At 39.4% G+C, this 18554-nt stretch overlaps 1 protein-coding gene across 1 annotated transcript in view; it reads left to right on the top strand.

The window, feature by feature from the left end:
- lcor (ligand dependent nuclear receptor corepressor) overlaps positions 1–18249 on the top strand; it is an 82100-nt gene extending 63851 nt beyond the window's left edge. Inside the window, exons 6-7 of the mRNA XM_038711919.1 lie at positions 5326–5416; positions 12500–18249. Of these exons, the coding sequence (XP_038567847.1) occupies positions 5326–5416; positions 12500–13640 (1232 nt within the window). The 3' untranslated portion in view covers positions 13641–18249. The remainder of the gene's footprint in view (positions 1–5325; positions 5417–12499) is intronic.
- Positions 18250–18554: the final 305 nt, after the last annotated feature.

Raw genomic sequence — 18554 nt, 5'->3', positions numbered from 1 at the left:
GCTTTTGTTTTTTGATTCAAGTTCCTATTACTCTCATTGACAGAAAACATTTGAGGTACACATCAGATCCTAAAACCTAGATAGACTCACATTCATTACAGATTCAGCTCATGAACAGATCACTTAAAAGCCATCATCTTTTGGATTGAGCCTTTGCAGCACTATACTGAGCTCTGAAATGTAGCTCAGGGCTCAAACTACGTTTAATCAAACTAAACCAGCAGGGGGCTTGCGTTTCAATTACCAAAAAGGCTGCAAGATTGAATCGACAGCTCACTGTTTCAACCCTCAACCACAATGTGACCGGTCACCCACTTTAATACCAGCTTTTTGGAATCTGCTTACAGTAAGCCTCCTTAATTTTTACAAAAAAAGATTTAGGCATTTACATCCACCTCATGCTAGCACATTATCTCTCTCTCACACACACTCACACACACACACCAACACTGAACACCTTTTAGATGAATTCTGACTCAGATTATCCTCAAAGCTGGATCACATGCATTTGTTTAGATAACACAGTAGATGTAATTTCAGGAAATAAATGACATTCTTAATGCTCTACTTATCAATATTTTTTACATTAACAATGATCAAATGATGAACCCACAGAGCTTTGCAACTCTACATATTATTTTAGCCTCTTTTAGCGCATACTTTTGGTGTTACGGTGTGTTGACTGAATGGTTGAGTCTGTGCACTTTAATCAACCCTGTGTCCAGAGTCAGCAGGCAGCTGTTTCAACAAACAAGCTAAGACAAACCCTGTTGTACACTGACTGCCCAGCAACAAGCTTCATACAGACAACATTTGAAAGTAGCTGGTGAATATAGTGGATCCAGAGAGTGAATCCTGGATTTATGTTGACCATGTGGACAAAACAAGACTCCGATGGGGTCCTAATGTTGCTTCCTGTCCACTGGATGTGTACAGAGGCAACTGTTTGCCAATACAAAAATAAAGTCTTCTTAATACATTGGCCACGAACTATTAGGTGACAATATGTCAGATGCGTGTTTACATTTTTATTTGTCCAAAAAAAAATTGAGTTCCTACTGCCGGTGATGTTTGCCAGCAGGTGTCTCTGAGCTAGCATCACAGTCAACTTGCTGCTACTACAGAATGTGTCCACTGAACAAATTTGCCCATCTTACAGTCTTACTGTGTACGCAAACAATTTATAAATCATGGGAAATAAAATAATGACATAACATGTAATATTTGTTCAAAGAAATGTAGACAGATTTTGACTGTGACGGAGAAAGTGCTTTTCAGAGTTTTTGAGATTTGTGAACTTTTAATTTTTTAGGTACCAAATATTTCTTAACCTCAGCAAGTATTGTGCTTTCCTGTCACAATAGTGGGGGTACTTGCACAGTCTATTTTATTAATTGTTATATACTTTAGTTTTTGAGGTTCTGACCCAAAGGAAACAAACAAATTCTGTGATTGATGATTCTGGTGTCTGTCTGTGTACACGTATTCTAGTGAACACAAAACCTGACTGAACCATCATATGGTGTACAGTATGAGCTGCAGTGCATGATCTGATTAAAATTGGGGTCACCTTGCTGCACAAATCTGCATGTTGATGAGGAAACGGTAGCATATAACATAGAGAGTTCTTATTACTACCACCAATGTGTTATATGAAAACAAACCTGCTGATGCAAATTTACATGTTCATTAGCTCAGAGAAGGACTCATTAGTGTAACTTGTTATGTGTAATTAATTTATCATGGTTGTTATCCCTGGACATTTTTGACCGGGTGTATTTTGATTAAGAATTATTTTGGAGCCAAAATTCTGAGTACACACACGGCCCTTGGTTCATAGTTTTTAAAGTGAAGTGTATATGTTGTATACACTCACATACTACCAAATTCTAAATTTGATCAAAGAATCAACTCAGATTAACAAGTCCTATTGGTTAGAGAGGTCACAAGATCAGCTGGGATTTAACCTGCAAAACACAGAGAGAGTCTGTTTATGAATGTATAAGTATATGTTTGCATTTCTTTGTACACTTTGTTGTTAAATTTCAGGCTTTCAAATCTGTAATTTACCTGTAAATGCTAAAAACTTTAATTGAAAAGTTTTGTCCCATCGTTATTTGTGGCAAAACATACAGACAGATGAAATATTATCCAGATTCAATCCTTCATGATTACTGCAAGCCCTAAGAAAACTGCTCTAGTCATGACAGAAAAAAACCCACACATCATGAAATCTCTTCTGTTTGTGAGTGTTAGTGTATGTGTGTGGTGACCTGATTTGCCTGACAAACATATTCACAGATAAACTGAGATTTCACACACAGCATGTCGCCATATTTCCCAGACTTTATTGCTGAAGTGTCACAGAGTCCACCTGTTCTGAAGCGCACAGAATATCTCAAGGTTTTTTTTGTCATCAAAAGACAGAAATAAGAAAAAAGCAGAAGTCATTTTCATATGCAGACATGCCCATACACAAGAAGTTGCAGAATCTGTTAACATGTAGTAGATCCAGATTTAAAAGATTTAATGAAATCAAAGAAATCGACAGTACTGATCTCTCGCAGTGGACCTCAATTTTACAAATGTTTAATGCTGTAAACGCACAGCACCATCCATTAGCAACTTTTGGTACTGTTTAAGGGACCTTAAGTGTTTTGTTTGAGTAGCTGAAAATTGACTCTATTCATTACTGCATTAAAATGATTAAAGAAAAATCCTTATATATACACACACAGTATCATTAATGTCTAATCAGCTGGCCACAAAAGTGAGTACACCCCTAAGTAGGGATGGGGATTGAGACCTGGTCCCAAAATTTCTCAAAACCCGAAAATCAGTAAGATTCGACCTTATCGATACTGCTATCGAGACTTGCGGGTCCTATTATGTAACGTTATGTCTCGAGCGTCAAATCTGATATAATATGAAATGCAATATAAGAAAATCTTCAAGCTGCCTGCTCTCTGTCGGCTCCTACATACACACACACACTCTCACACAGCGGCAGCAGAGCGAGAGGCTGCGCCGTCGCGGTGGAATACGGTGAGGCCAGGCAGTTAATATGTACCCTTCAATATATGTTTATTTATTGCAAGTGATATGTCATGTCAATATATAACGTTCTCGCACATTGAATATTTCCCTCATACCGTGCAGGCCTACCTCATGCCCGTTGGGTCTGGTCTTACCAAATAACCATCACTAAAAAATATCGATAGTAGTATCGATAAAGAATCGGATCGTTAAGCAGTCTCAATAAGGGTATCAATATCAATAAAAATAAACTATCCCCATCCCTACCCCTAAGTGAAAATGTCAAAATTGGGCCCAAAGTGTCAATACTTTGTGTGGCCATGCTTATTTTCCAGCACTGCCTTAACCCTCTTGAGTTTACCAGAGCTTCAAAGGTTGCCACTGGAGTCCTCTTTCACTCCTCCATGACGACATCACGAAACTAGTGGATGTTAGAGATGATGCGATCCTCCATCTTCCATTTGTGGATGCCCCACAGAGGCTCAATAGGGTTTAGGTCTGGAGACATGCCTGGCCAGTCCATCACCTTTCCCCTCAGCTTCTTTAGCAAGGTAGTGGGTGTCTTGGAGGTGTGTTTGGGGTCATTATGTTGGCTGAGCATTATGACGCTGAGTACTTGGACTCACCTTCTATGGTTGACCATGGCGAGGCCTGTTCTGAGTGGAACCTGTCCTGTTGAACCGCTATACGGTCTTGGCCACCGTGCTGCAGCTCAGGGTCTTTGGCAATCTTCTTATAACCTTGGGCATCTTTATGTAGAGCAACAATTATTTTTTTTCAGATCCTCAGGGAGTTCTTTTCCATGAGGTGCCATGTTGAACTTCCAGTGACCAGTATGAGGGAGTGTGAAACCGATAATACCAAATTTAACACACCTGCTCCCCATTCACACCTGAGACCTTGTAACACTAACGAGTCACATGACACCGGAGAGGGAAAATGGCTAATTGGGCCCAATTTGGACATTTTCAATTAGGGGTGTACTCACTTTTGTTGCCAGCGGTTTACACATTAATGGCTGTGTGATGTGTTATTTTGGAGGGACAGCAAATTTACACTGTTATACAAGCTGTACACTCACTGCTTTACATTGAAGTTTCATTTCTTCAGTTTTGTCACATGAAAAGATATAATTAAATATTTACAAAATTGTGAGGGTTGTACTGACTTTTGTGAGATACTGTATATGCATAGTTCCTGGGTACAATACAGTTACATTGTCTACAGATGCTCTACAAAACTGGGCATTGATCTGCAATCTTTAACTCAAACTGATATATAAAAAGACGAATAAAAAAATTATACATTTACCTGACTCTACAAGGCAATTTTTTCAAATAATTCAGAGCAGTGTTCCTAATTCCTTTTGTCTGAGTATGCTGGAATGACCTTAGATTCTCAATTATTTAATGATGAATAGTCAAGAAAATGCAAACTTTTGCGTGTTTCCATCCACTACAGTTAAGCGGATATTTTAAGTTTAACGCAGAAAGATAAACAGGTGGAGGCGTCAGTTGTTTAGTCAGGTGCCATTAAACCATTGCCGAGGAAGAGGCTGTAACAAATGAACATTTTTCACAGAAATATGACATTTCTGTTTGTTTCATGTGTTAATTTTCAGAATGTTACAATGTGTCTCCAGTGGACGTTTAAGTCACATGCTTTACGTATGTCATGATTTTTTCAGTAGGCCTGTTTTCATAGCACTTTGTGGCATTTTGCTTTCATCAATACACCAACCAATTCCACCTTAGCCAAGTGTAAAAACAGTTTACTTGACTTATTTTTAAATTTCTGGCATTTTCACTTGTGTTTTTGTTTTATTTGAGATTAAAAATGTGAAATAAACTTATTAACTTGTTAATAAAATTGTTAGTAACAGTATTTCTTGTGTTTACATTTTCCACTGTACAGTATGTAATGTTTGCGAACTAGTTTTTCTGTGTTTTTCCAAGTCTCCTCTTTGGGTTGTTTTGCTCTGGACAGTAGCAGAATTACTTGTTAAAATAGTTAAAGTTCAACTAGTAGAAATCCTTAAAATGATTCAAATTTTACAGAATCATATGGTTCATATGAAAAATCATATTTTATATTTTTTTACTCTGCTTTGACCGTTAAGGGAAAATCAGACAATGACAAATGAATCTCAAAAAGTTGCCTTTCCCTGAAATGCAGTGTACTACATACTGCTTAATAAGCATAAAAAATGATTAAACTTCACTTTACAACACAAATTCATAGTCAGAAGTTATTCAGGTATGTTCTTGTGCAATTTTTTTTCTTCCTCAGATGGCGTCCTGGACCTCTCCACCAAGAAGAACCATACCACAGGCAGCCGCAAAACCTTGTCCGGCTCCTCCCCTGCGTCCGTGGTCAAAGGGTAAGACAGCCAGAGTAGTCAAACTGGCATCTGTTACTGTCATGAGCCTAAAACAACACTGGAGAGGTTAAAGCAGTCACTGCTGTATAACTGTACTGCACTTCTCGGAGAGCACTTTTCAGTCTAACATTTAAGTGCTGTGTTGAATTTTGGCCTGAGGTGATGATGTCAAACTGATTCAGATCGGTATCCAAACCACAATCAAGTTTCTTGTTTGTAGCCAGCCCAACAAAGATTGATTTCACAAGCAGATGACAACCATTACAGGCAGATTTGACACTGTCACAAATTTTGACAACTGTCGGTTCTGCATGTTGATGTAAATACAAATTCAGACTTAAACAAAGACGGTTCCCTACCTGGGGTCCTAGAATCCTCAGTAGCCGTGAGATTTATTTGAGGTGTTACAAGTCAAGATGTTTACCCTACATGACACACCACTCTGTATATTTTTGGTATGCAGCAAACTGCGAGTACACTGGGGGTCACAAAAAGTTTTTGCACCTTTTGCGGCTGCTAAACCTGCACAAATAATAAAGGTATATCTTATCTGATCTTATTTTAAGATTAAATGAAACTGTGTTATTCAGGGTTTTTCCTGGCTCAAAATGAGGCGGAGGTGGTATCACACTGATCACATGCACACATATGTACACGTGGCTCAAGCAAACACTTTTTATAACGTCTTTTAAGAGTTCTAATGAAGATATGATTAAACAAAAAGACAATTATCATGTTAAATCAAATATAACACAAGCTGTTGTTTATGTAGTTGATGTGAATTCCTGGATATTAAATGTTCATCTGCAATTTTCTGTAGCAGTCCCAGTAATATTTGTTAGTAATAAAGCCTGTCACATGACATGGTTAAGATTTATTTAACATGATGAACGTATTTTAAGTAATCCCCCCTCACACACAAGACACTTTTATAATACAGTTTTTTCATAACTTTCGTTGATTATTTTGCTTCCTAGTTGAAATTGTTTGCTTTTATCAGTGTATCTCTATATTCTCAGATGTAAGTATTGTAATGAACTAATATCATGTTCTACAGATGTCTGTTTGAATTTAAATAAAGAGTGGGGTGATTATTAGATAGTTGTAGTTATAATTAGAATGTGTTCTTTTTCAAATCAGATGTTTTAAGATATGAGTGGAAAGTTTTGTTCTAGCAGTAACAACATTTTTTGACTCAGATGTTGCTTAACCATGTTGTGTGATATGCTACTTCAGTATACTTTAAGAACAAATACTACTAGGACCACTACAGAAAATTGCACATGAACATTTAACAGATAAAAAACTAGGGCAAATCGCACTGCAAAACATTATTAGTGCGTTTGTGCTGTAATATCATTAGCGCAATATCTTTTGTGAATTGGACAGGATAAATAGCAGATGCAAGTGATGTGCAATTTAAGGTGCTATCTACAGCCGCAATCCATTCTTGTTGAATTCGCTCCTGGGTCTTTTTGTTATTTCATAATACATTAAAAACAGTGCTTCTTCTAGGTGTTAACTAGGCTGAAAAGCAACACTTTTTCACAGTATAATCATTCAGTCTCAATTCATGTCTCAATCAATACACTATATATTGCATTAACACATTCATTAATTAATTATCACCAACACTTATTTTATCTCACATTAACACAGTTTTTATTTTTAATTATCATTATTATTTTGATAGTCCGTGGCTCACTGGCTCTGAATACACATACAGTCAAACCATGGGTCACATGAGGGGTGGGATGTTGATCAGCCTGGAAATGACCCACCCAAACGAGCAGCGGAGGAAGGCTTCAGCAGACTACTTGGAGGGTTTGTGTGGGAGACAAGGGCTCCGCGAGTAAACGGCAGGCGCTCTATGGACAGTAACCATGGCAACGGTTTCTGTGCACTACACAGTTGTAGCGTATTTAACTCAAGTTAAAATTATAGGCTACATATCTTTACCTGATAGGTGGGCCTTGTTCCAGTTTTGCAGGGATGCTCTGCCATGTGAATTCCCTCCTGTTGATGTCCTGATAACTATTTACTAAACAGTAATAGATTCTGGAAACTCACAAACAATAGAGGATGAGTCTCTCTTCCAATAATTTGCGCAGCGCATAAAAAAAGTTCAAGACAATTCAACTTCGGCGCTTGTCGCTATGCCTTGTGCTCGACCACTTCACCTCACTCCAGCAGGGACACTTGCTACTGAACATAGACTACTTATGCTGCTCCCTGATAAAAGAAAAATGTTTCTGCTCATACCTGTTCAGAAAAAAAAAAAAGAAAACAGATATATATAGGACTATGTTAACCTGTTGCTCAGAAGGTGCCTGTCTTGATGTTATGATCGTAGATCTGGACTCAAAAAATAAAAGGTAATGCCCTGGCAGTGGCAAATAGCTTTGGTTTAAAATTTGATTTGATTACATTAATGTTTAAGTTGAGATGAAGAAGAAATATTTTATTGCTACTGTGTAAAGGGAATACTGCTGGTAAAAAGCACCTTATTTGTTTGTAGACTAGTATTAACTAATAGTTAAAAGTGGAGAGCTGTCAACAGTTTAATGATAGGTCCTTGGATTTTGTTGACTTGACTATCTTGACTTAAATACTCTATGTTGCCACAACATACTGTATGTAGCTGTCATTACTAAATGTAATGTCACTTGTAAAGTTAAAGAGTGACTGTGAAGACCGGCACAGATCATGGGTGCAAGATGCTCAGTCTGTGTGGAGGTGTGTGTGTGGGGCTCTCACATTTGAGGTTGATAAATCTAAGGTTGTAGCCCAAAAATGTGAACACAAAATTAACTTCAATCTTCAATAAAACAAGGTATTAAAGTCTCTGAAGTCGGACATTCTCAAAGTGCACGAATGCATCACAACACCAACAGTAAACTGCAACTGCAGTTTCAGCACAGCCACAGAGCAGCTTGCAAGACTTTAAATTAAAAGTTGTCAATGGGATTAAGCTTGCAAAAGCACCAGTAAGATCCTTTAACATTTTCATGAAAGATGCATTAAGTACAGACTGGACAGTGACTCCACTGTTGTGTAGTGGCACCACAGGGCACAAGTTAAACCATCAAGCAGACGGACAGTGCACTACATGTATAAGCGCTCTGTTCAGCTCTGCTCATGCCTTACTGAAAAAAGCAATATGTTTCTCTAAGTCATTAAGTTTTTATAAACTTTTTAACATTTAATCACAACTGTGGTGTAACAGTCATGATATAATGCAGCCATAGTCATACATTTTATATGATTAAATGTAAGACTCTTTTAAAATGTTAAACCTATAAAAGAATACTAACAGCTCTGTTAACTCTAGTAATATATTGTTTTTAAAGAAAAAACTTTAAGAAGCTGCAGAATAGCTTTTGGTAGTTGGGAACAAGTTGACTTCAAGAGAATCGTATTTGTGGGAACACCAAAGCGTAACTCTGCAGGTTTTGAAAGGGCCGTGCCTTCGCTTGGTCTCTCTGCATTTTGGGGGCGCATACTTTCATCTCCCCCTGGTCATCCTCAGGGAGATTCAGAGCCCCTACCTCATCCACCCCATTTCAGGAATACTTTTGATCTGTAGGTCAAAGATGGATAAGTAAAGGTTCAATACGGAGAGCAGCCCCAAATGCTGGATAGTGGTAACCCTGCAGTGGTGGAGGATGTGTGCAGCGTCTCTTTGATCCAGCAGCGAATACACCTCCAATTGCCTTCTGAACTGAGATTGGAGAAGTGTTGCATTGACATAACAGTTACCACAGTCTTCTTAGTGAAAGTTAGTGCTGCCTAGATCTAAAGCCAGTTATAACCACACTAGTTTTGGATTGAAACAAACACAAAGACAATTATCAACAGAAGCACAAAAAGTAAGCACTAATTACTATATCAACAAAATCTCAACATGTCAGAAAAATGTATGCAGGCAAAATGCTTTGAAATGCTCCCTGTGGTAAATGTACCCGTGCAGACAACAAAACAAAACCGGGTTGCAGAGAGCCATTGCCAGTGCTTCCAGTGGAAGTTGACGCCTGGCAGAGGAGGTACTGTGCGGGACTTGGATTGGAAGATCAATTAACTGCATATATTTTCCCTTCTTATTACTTGATTATAAGGACACTTGCACATGCTCACAAGGCACGTGCTGCAGTGTGTGTGCACCCGGCGTTTGATCCGCATTCATAAAGCTATTGACGCTTATTTTCATTTCCCTGAGGAAATTCAGGGTGCGAACTAGGGGGGAGACACCTAATAAGACATCAGCTTCCCTAAAAGCATGATTTGTGATATTTTTGGGGGTCTCTAAAATACTGACAGCATGCTTTATTGACATTAATCTTATCATGGATCATGCGGAGCGTCAGACTTCATCCCGCCAAAGGAAATGATCTCTAACCAACCGCAGCGGGCCAGTCGCTCCGCAATCTCATGTCCCTGGTCAGTCCCACTCCGGTGCCGACACGCTGTGAACAGTTCATGATCGTTGGCAGTATGAATATTATGCATGATCCATCTACTACTGCAACTGGGGGCTCTCCGCAGCGCCACTTTCTACATTCCTTCCACAGGTGTGTCAAGCAAGCCAGAGACTCTTTTGAATGTCCTTCAGAACTCTTCAAAGTAAAAGCTTTCAATAAACTCAACATAAAGCATTGCTTAAGAGGAAGTGATTGTGTGATTAACTGTATCTGTCATGAGTGATATCTGTTTCAGCAGCAGCTGAACAGCTATCAATTTTTTTTCTTTTTTTTTCTGCTATCAAAGCAATCACCCATGTTTGTTGCTATCTTGCTACCTTGGTACCTCATTGTTGAGTTCCGACTGTGTTCCAAGATCTCAGCAATTAGGTTAGTGAGTAGCCTACAGTGAGTACAGTGTTTCAAAACTGATGAATGATTGTCAAAGTTAGAACTAAGACCCAAGTTGAAATAAACTTGATGAAACATTGCTGTTGAAACAATGAAATGACACAATGAAGGATATTATCTATTAAGGCAGTTAATGTGCTGCATAAGTTATGGAGGTTTTGTGAAAGTGGGATTTATTTGTTTTGACCAAGTCGAGGTCACCATTAGTTATTCAGTGATTGATCAATTGATGTTGACAGTTTCTTGGGAAAGCAAGGGCCCAGTGGCATTGTGAAGAATTTCCGTAATAGGAATAACTAAACTAATAACTAAAAGCAAAATTAGAAAAAGCAAGCCCCTCCCCGTAAACCCCTCAAGGCAGGGACTCTGCCTCCCGCCTGAGAGTCCCAAGGCCCCAAAGGCCCAAAGGCCCAAAGGTCCCATACCTTACCGGAACACTAATGATCAAGTCATGTAATATTAACTACAGGAGGAGGCAGAGCCTGTAGTTCCACCACCACTAACACCAATTCAACTTTAACAGTCGGAAATTAAATATTTAAATATACAAATTTAACTAAAGTAAACACTCTCTGCAGGATATAACTACCTTCCTTTTATAACCATTTGAGCCTCAGAATACATGGTTAGGGAACACCGATCATCACCCAGATGCTGAAACAGTCTTTAAATTTTTTCCCAGCTACCCTGACTGTATGCTTATTGTAACAGAACGCTCTATTAGAGTGTAGACTCCAAAGCCTCTCATTGTTTTCAATGAGCCTGAGACCGCCCACTGTGGTAATCTGTTTTAAAGCTCCTGCTGTGGACTCCCCACATCGCACAGTCAGTTGAACTGTAGCTCACCAGAATATTCCTCCATTAGAGAGATACAGTATTTCCCTCAAGTTTCTCCACCATGCCATCCGCTGACTTGACAAGCTACTCCTGTTACCTAAGGGAGCATTTTTTAAGAGATTTTCCACTGTTTCTATAGTTGCTATAGTTACTATACATATACATATCTCATAGGAAAATCGGCTGCATCAGTTGTGCATCAAGCGGAGACACTTTGCATGTTAGCATATGTTACAGCAGCAGACAATTTTAAGAAAGTCGAAATGTGAGATGCTTGCAGACCAGATGAAGAATTTAAGTTGGCTATTTTTAAAATTAATTAACTTAAACATGTTTTTATGTGCTAAGGTACAAACAGAGCTCAGCATTACAAACATTACTACGGCCTACTGTCAGGAATCTACAGTTTTTCTTTCTGGCATCTGTTGTTTCTCCTTCATTTTTAATTGTTTGTCCTACTTGATGAAAATTCATCCATCCATCCATCGTCAAACGCTTATCCTGCGTACAGGGTCACGGGAGAGAAGAATTCATTTTTATTTTATTTGTAGTTCACTGGCTGGCAGTGACATCTACAACTGCTTCCCTACAACACTATGTCCACACTAACCTAATATCTATGAAATTTGTCAGTATCATTAATAGCTTCAGTAGATGGATAGATCCGTGATGGTGACATGTATATGTATCTGAAGATATGGCTTTCAAGCCTTTCCCCTTAACAAGGTGCAAGGTGCTTATTAGTCATTATACAGCACAAGGCTGCAGAACGAAACGGAATTTGTAGTTCCTTCATGCTACACACATACAACATATAATTAAGCATGGGCCTATATTAAAATATGGTAACATATAAAATAAAATATATATACAGTTATTTATATATATATACATACATGTACACAGCCATAACATTCCACAGTGCATTATTTAAGTCTCTAGTTGTTGTTACGTTTGTTTTACAAATGGTAAAACATCACTTCACGTTATTTAAAACATGCTGTATTTCCCGTTTACCCCTTGTTCTTTTTACTGAGGAACAAAAAGTAGTAATGAGTAGACAATCAAAGCCGTAGACATTGGTCTGTGATTTCTCTAAAAAATATTCTGGTAAAAGACTTGTTTCTCAAAAGTAATTTATTTATGCTTTGTGATTTGGGTAAAGACAGTGGTATCTTCTCCCCTGATATGTAGGATGGTAAAAGTAAAAAGACCCATGATTAATAACTTAATTCTGAGCACCACATTACAGACTATAATATTAAATTAAAAATTCAGTCAGTCTTAAGCATCAACCTCTAGTCTCAAGAATGAGTTTTGTTTTACTACGGGATGTCTGACACTGTTCATAAATTCTCCTCTTTTTTTCTCCGTCCAGACGTTCCCTCAAAGTGGAACAGACGCTGCCAGAGGTGGATGAGGATGATGGGTTGCTGCAGAGAAGCTTGCAGGACGGCCTTAGGGAGAACTACATTAACTCCAACTCCTTCAAGCCCCCATTGGCCCGCTCACTGCGTATCAAGGAAGAGCTCCTCAGCCAGAAGCACCGCCTTCTGAGCCAGCCTGCTGCTCTGTCATTGGCTAATCTAGAGTCAGCTGGCTTGCTCAATCATGGGCAGTCCCACTCCTTGCTTGGCCAGAAGGGCTCTTCCTCTTTCTGGGGAAGCAAGGCCCACCTCGACAGCCTGCTGAAGCTAAAGCAGGCCAGTGGAGCTCTGAGCGGGGCCCTCAGTGACCTCAAAGACCTGCCTACATTTCTGGAGAATCACCACCACGGAGCCTTCTCCTTCAAGAGTTCCCTCCACCATCACCACCACAATCAGCTCTCCAAGGCCCAACACCACCACAATGAGGGCAAGAGAGACCAGGGCCACTCACCTCCTGTTGACCTAAAAATCCCCCAAGTTCGGGGCATGGATCTCTCCTGGGACTCGCATGCCTCTGACCTGTACAGCTATGGTGCCGTGGGGGTTGGTGGTGGTAGCCATGGGGAGAACACCCTGAGCAGGAAGCTGAGAGCCATTTTGCCCAAGCAGAACCGCAGGGGAGGAAGCCTCGGAAGCCTGCTGGATGGGGCGGCTGACTACTGGAGCTCTGACTTGGACCACTCCAGTTCCGGGCCAGCTTACTCCACCTCTGACGTGGAAGGGGATCCAAGCTCTAAGCAGCCAAGGAAGAAGAGGGGCCGTTATCGCCAGTACAACAGCGAGATCCTGGAGGAGGCCATAGCAGTAGTGATGAGCGGAAAGATGAGCGTGTCCAAGGCTCAGAACATGTACGGGATACCACACAGCACCTTGGAGTACAAGGTCAAGGAGCGCATGGGAACCCTTAAGAACCCCCCAAAGAAGAAGCTCAAGCTGATGATGAAGGTAGAAGCAGGAGGCCAGGATTTTCCTGCCGAGTCAGAGAACACGCCCACCACAACCCCACGTGATGATGGCCAGCCGCTGGCACCTGCTGAGCTCAAGGTCAATGTAAAAGAAGAGATTGATGACAATTTCAAACCAATCGACTAAAACGACTTACACATGTAAACCTCAGTCAAATGACTAAAGTAATGGATGGGGCTTTATTTGTGCCAATTTACTTTGCAGTATCTGGGTGAGCACAAACGCAGGGATAATATGAGGAGGATTCTTAAAACAAACTGGAGATAAACACCTAATCGAATGGTTTTTAACAAGCATTGCTTGAGCTGAGCTGTGCTGTATAAGCATTTGTTTAGCTTTTATATCCAGGGGCTTAACAAATGCAGCTAAAGACATTTGTTAAATGACAATTAATGAAATTTCCATAAGCATGCTCATTATCCCCTGCCCAAAAACCTAATCCCCCTCTTTTCTGAACTTGATATACTGAAACATTGCTGCTTATAAATGCAGTTTGGGCTTTGGACCATTCCAATTTGGGGGAAAAAGAGGGGAAAGTTGAAAATTAACTGACAAATTAGTCCTTTTACTGCTCCCCTCTCTCTCCTGGAGTACTCGCTGAAAATTGGTAAGTGAACTGTCAATAACATTTGAAGCCAAGTGTAAGGTTTAATCATACCATTGATATTCCTCATCAGGGTTCTGCATCAAAACCCATTCTCTTATTGCCAGGTAGCCATGACGCTTTAACTGCAAATCTTTTCTTTCCTAATTTAGATATTCTGCTAATCTCTGTGCAGACAAAAGCAACATTAACCCGTCCATTTTGAATGAGAAAAGACACACAAAAGTCGTTCAGGGATGCATGTTTGTGAGTTTCGTGGACACTACTGATAATAGACATTGTTTCCTCAATCTTTATCTTTTAATTTGATTTGTTTTCTTTCTTTTGCACTACGCTTTTGGGTCTGGCGCTTACAGACCAGGTTACCTCGGCATTGTTGCCCTTGCATCATGCACTTATTATGGTCTGTCTCTGAAGCCCAGTCGCAACCTCGCAATTGGTCAGAGGTGCACATCGCCTGCGTAGGCTGATCTATAATCAGATCCCAACAAGCGCTAAAACCCTTTTTTTGCCAAGGGACAAATTGAGGGGTAATATGATTATGGATCAGCGTTTTTTAAGGCGAAATGCTACCTCTTGGACCTCCATCAGTGTTTCACTGCTGATCCTGGAATGCTAGCGCTACCTTCAAGTTGCTCTCCGAATGGTGAGCTCATCCCCTCATGGAGATCTTTATTGAACGGAGGCCTTTTAGGATCAGAATGTGAAACTCTGCTGCTGTTCAGTTGATTATTTAGTTCCTATACAAGGCTTTAGCTAGTCTAAGCTAACAACAACACATCGCTAATGTATTTTTCCTTTCTAATCAAACTAAGCAGAATCAGCTTAGCTGAGTTTTAAAAGAAATTCTTCTCCCTCAAACTACAAAGGCAGTTTAATACAACAATGTGCATTTATATAGGGTTGTTCATTTTGTGATGGTGGGTGGGTAATATGCAGGGGTAGTTGATAGAGTCGAGGGAAAAGCAGATTTAATATATTATAAATTATTATGACTGATGATGTAAAAGCCAATCTGTGATTCTGGATGATTTCGTTTCTCCTCATTTTTAACTCAGGGTAACTGAGACAGATGATGTGGTTTTCAAATATGGTAATTTCCTGTTGGACCTATAGTAGACAGAGAAGAGGACAAGACTTGTCTTTCACTAATGCTTTGTCTGTGGGAGGGGCCATGTGAGTAAATATGGCAGAGCCATAGCAGATAGACCTGCTAATGAATCATGAAAAGGAACAGAAAACACTGATGTTTGGTTAGGCGATTGAACTTACGGCGCTAAACTTCTAAAATAGCACTTTTCAAAAGTAGAAAGAAAGAAACTGTTTTGAGGTTATGCATGTAGTGTAGCTCTTCTCTGGGGGATATGGGGCAAGGAGAGATGGAAGAAAAAAGCTTTAGTTGTGAAGACTTTCAGAAAGCTGCAGCTTGGACCCAAACTACTCCTCTCAATTACCTCCACGATTAAAAGAAGAAACACATAACACAAAAAAAGGAAAAAAAAAAAACGGTCGACAGCTCGAACAAGTTCAGTTTTGTGTAGTGTCGTCATGTTGTTTTCCTTCCCCTCGCCGCTGAACCACCAGGGATAGAAAACTGTCATCACATTTTACCAGGCGAGAATATCCCTCAGAGGACACAAGTGGAAAGAAAAAAAAGCTCTTTGGTATTTTCCATGAGGAAAATATTGAAGGAGATGACAAAAGCTTTTTGGTAGTTATGTTTTTTTGCTCTGTGGTAAATGTTGCTCTTTGTTCCTAACACTGCCTGGTGCTCACCCAGTCTGTGAAATTTTTAACATGAGAATTGAACCTCTCTGTTCAGATGAAATGATGATGATTCACTCCTTATGAAATGTATTGTACACTGTATTTATTTGATTTGTTTTTTTCTTTGATTATTCTCTTAAAAATGGCATGCACCACTTTTTTTGGCTGATTTTGGGGTTGGGCCAATTGAATATATTATGTTGACAGGATGTCAACACAATTAATCCTGAGGCAGAGATGCTTAAACTATACTAAGTTATGAATTAATCACAATCTAATTAGAATTAGAATAATTTACTACCTGTTGCATACAGTCTTTCCCTTCTCTGGTTTTTGGTTATCCACCTTAAGCTTTATAGCTCCCATTTGATTGGCAGGTATGTATGGTCAATGGGGAAAGCCCTAGAAAAGAACCCTGGAACAAAAGTATTGCCAGGGGTCATCATGCATAAAATGCGTCCAACACTTTGACAATGCTAAGCATTTGAAGTGTCTAAAAAGTTGTTGTGGGCGTCGAGTTGGACCCAGCGAAGGACAATGCACTGATCTGATAGTTAAAACGGGATCGAAACCCCACTGTTGATAGTAAAGCACTTCTCATGAACAAGCCTCTGATAAAAGGCACGATAGCAGCTCACTTAGCCAGCAAAATGCAACTTACATGTGGCCCAAAACAAACAAACAAACAAACAAAACAAACTCATGACACTCTGCCTATTAGCCTGTTTAATGTAATGCATGTAAAGTATGGATTTGTGCTGCTAATATAATGTAAAACGTCACTTAATGCACAGGTGCATGGATAAACTCCAAAAGCACTTAAGACGGAATTCCCCTAAGAGGGGCTCCTGAACAGGCCAAACTATCTGTGTATAATTTACACAAACTCTAAATCCTTTACAAACTCTCTATCCTTAAGAAATTTTTGACCCTTGTTGCCTGTTTGGCTTTTGCTAAAATTTGGCATTGCTTTGTAAAATACGAGTAATTTTAAGTCCCATTTTCAGCCTGATGATATCTACTGAGGTGCATGCCATTTAAGGTGTATTTATTTCATTTAATTTGATTTTTTTTTTTATGGTTTTTATACGTGGTTAACGGCTCCCCCTGTCCGAAAAGTCCTCCTTCTTGCAACTGAGTCTCACTGCTGTTTTTAAAGAAACCTCATACTATATTATATACTTAAGAGAACCGTATATATCTATTTAAATACATATATTAACAAATACTCACATAATGAATGTAGTAAACTGAAATGAGTATCTCAAACTTACAAAACCAGAACAGTGATCTGCAAAAAAGATGGCACTGTCAGTTTATTTTTAACAGACTGTTGTTTTTATTCTTTTGCTTTTAGTTTCACTTAATGCTGCTTGCATTGGAAACGCAGTCGTTTTCTGACGCGAGCGTGCGACAGTAGCTTTCAGTACTGTAAATGTCTCAGGATCGAGCCAGTGGGTTGGGCAGCAATATTTGTCAGTCGGAAAATGGCGCAGACTTAACTACCTGTACTAGATGTAATTTCTAGACCTATATATACAGTATATAAACTATATGTCGACTTGGTCAGCAGAGACCAAGTGCTATACCTCAAGCTCAGAATAATGCCTCCTTTCCGTGCCTCATACTTTTATGTATACCTTACCTGGGAGCCTGGTGAAGGGATAGCTGATACTCTGGGAAATATAGTATCCTACGCTGTTTCTTTTCTTTTATTATCTGTTCAATTTTCTTTTCTTTGTTTCCCCTCCCTCTTGCAAATGGAGGAGGGAGACGCTTCAAGTGTCTGACTGACCAATATTTGCCACCCTACCTCTTTTCAGGTATTTTTTTGCAACAACAAAACATTATAGAAGTATATAATGAGCAACAGATTTGGGGAGGGAGGGGTTTAGGGACGACCCACAGGGATTACTATACAGCTATTCCTGTTCTTACCATTGGATGGGGTTGATATGGGAGGGCCGCAAACATCTCATTTCTTCCTCTAAATGTAAAAACATTTTGGGATTCAGTCGTATGGTTTTACCCTGGAGGCCACAAGTCAGGTCAGTCCCACCCTGGTCTGTGAAAGAACAAGGTGGTGTTGTTCACATTTGTGATTTTAGGTGAAACATAACTCCAGGTTGAAACTTGACAGGGGGATTTTTTGTGTGTTTTTTTTATTTCTCACACCCAGAGAAATCAGAGACCCAGAGGGGAGATTGGGGGACAGGTGGACAAGTTAACCTTCTTTTATCTGCTGTCTTGTAAAAGAAAAATATCCTATCCAAAATCTTTTACACTGCATTCCAAAAAAACCCACCCCACACACAGGAAAATGTACCTTTATATGATGAAAATGAAAAGCTATATACTTATGAATATATATGTATTTATTTTACTGGTTTTGCATCTTCAGGTAAGCCAATCGATTTCTCTTTTGCTTTTCAGGTTGGTTTTTATTTAATTTAATTTTTTTCTTCTGAGTGAATAACAAAAACGTGACAAAAGAAGAAAAAAAACAGCAACTACTGTAACCTCACTTAGTAGACGCCACATGACGTGCCATTTTGTTTCAGGATGGTGTGTTATGCTGCGGCCTACCAGAAAAGAAAGACCCATAATGTACATGATTGCCATGCTCTTCTCTGCGGAGAAGTTTATTCTCTGTTTCTTTTTGTGTCACG

The sequence above is a fragment of the Micropterus salmoides genome, unplaced genomic scaffold, assembly GCF_014851395.1.
Source record: "Micropterus salmoides isolate LMB-PRFRI ecotype aquatic unplaced genomic scaffold, ASM1485139v1 Ms_hic_scaffold_1, whole genome shotgun sequence".
Lineage (NCBI taxonomy): Eukaryota > Metazoa > Chordata > Actinopteri > Centrarchiformes > Centrarchidae > Micropterus > Micropterus salmoides.
This window is presented reverse-complemented; position numbering and strand designations above follow the sequence as displayed.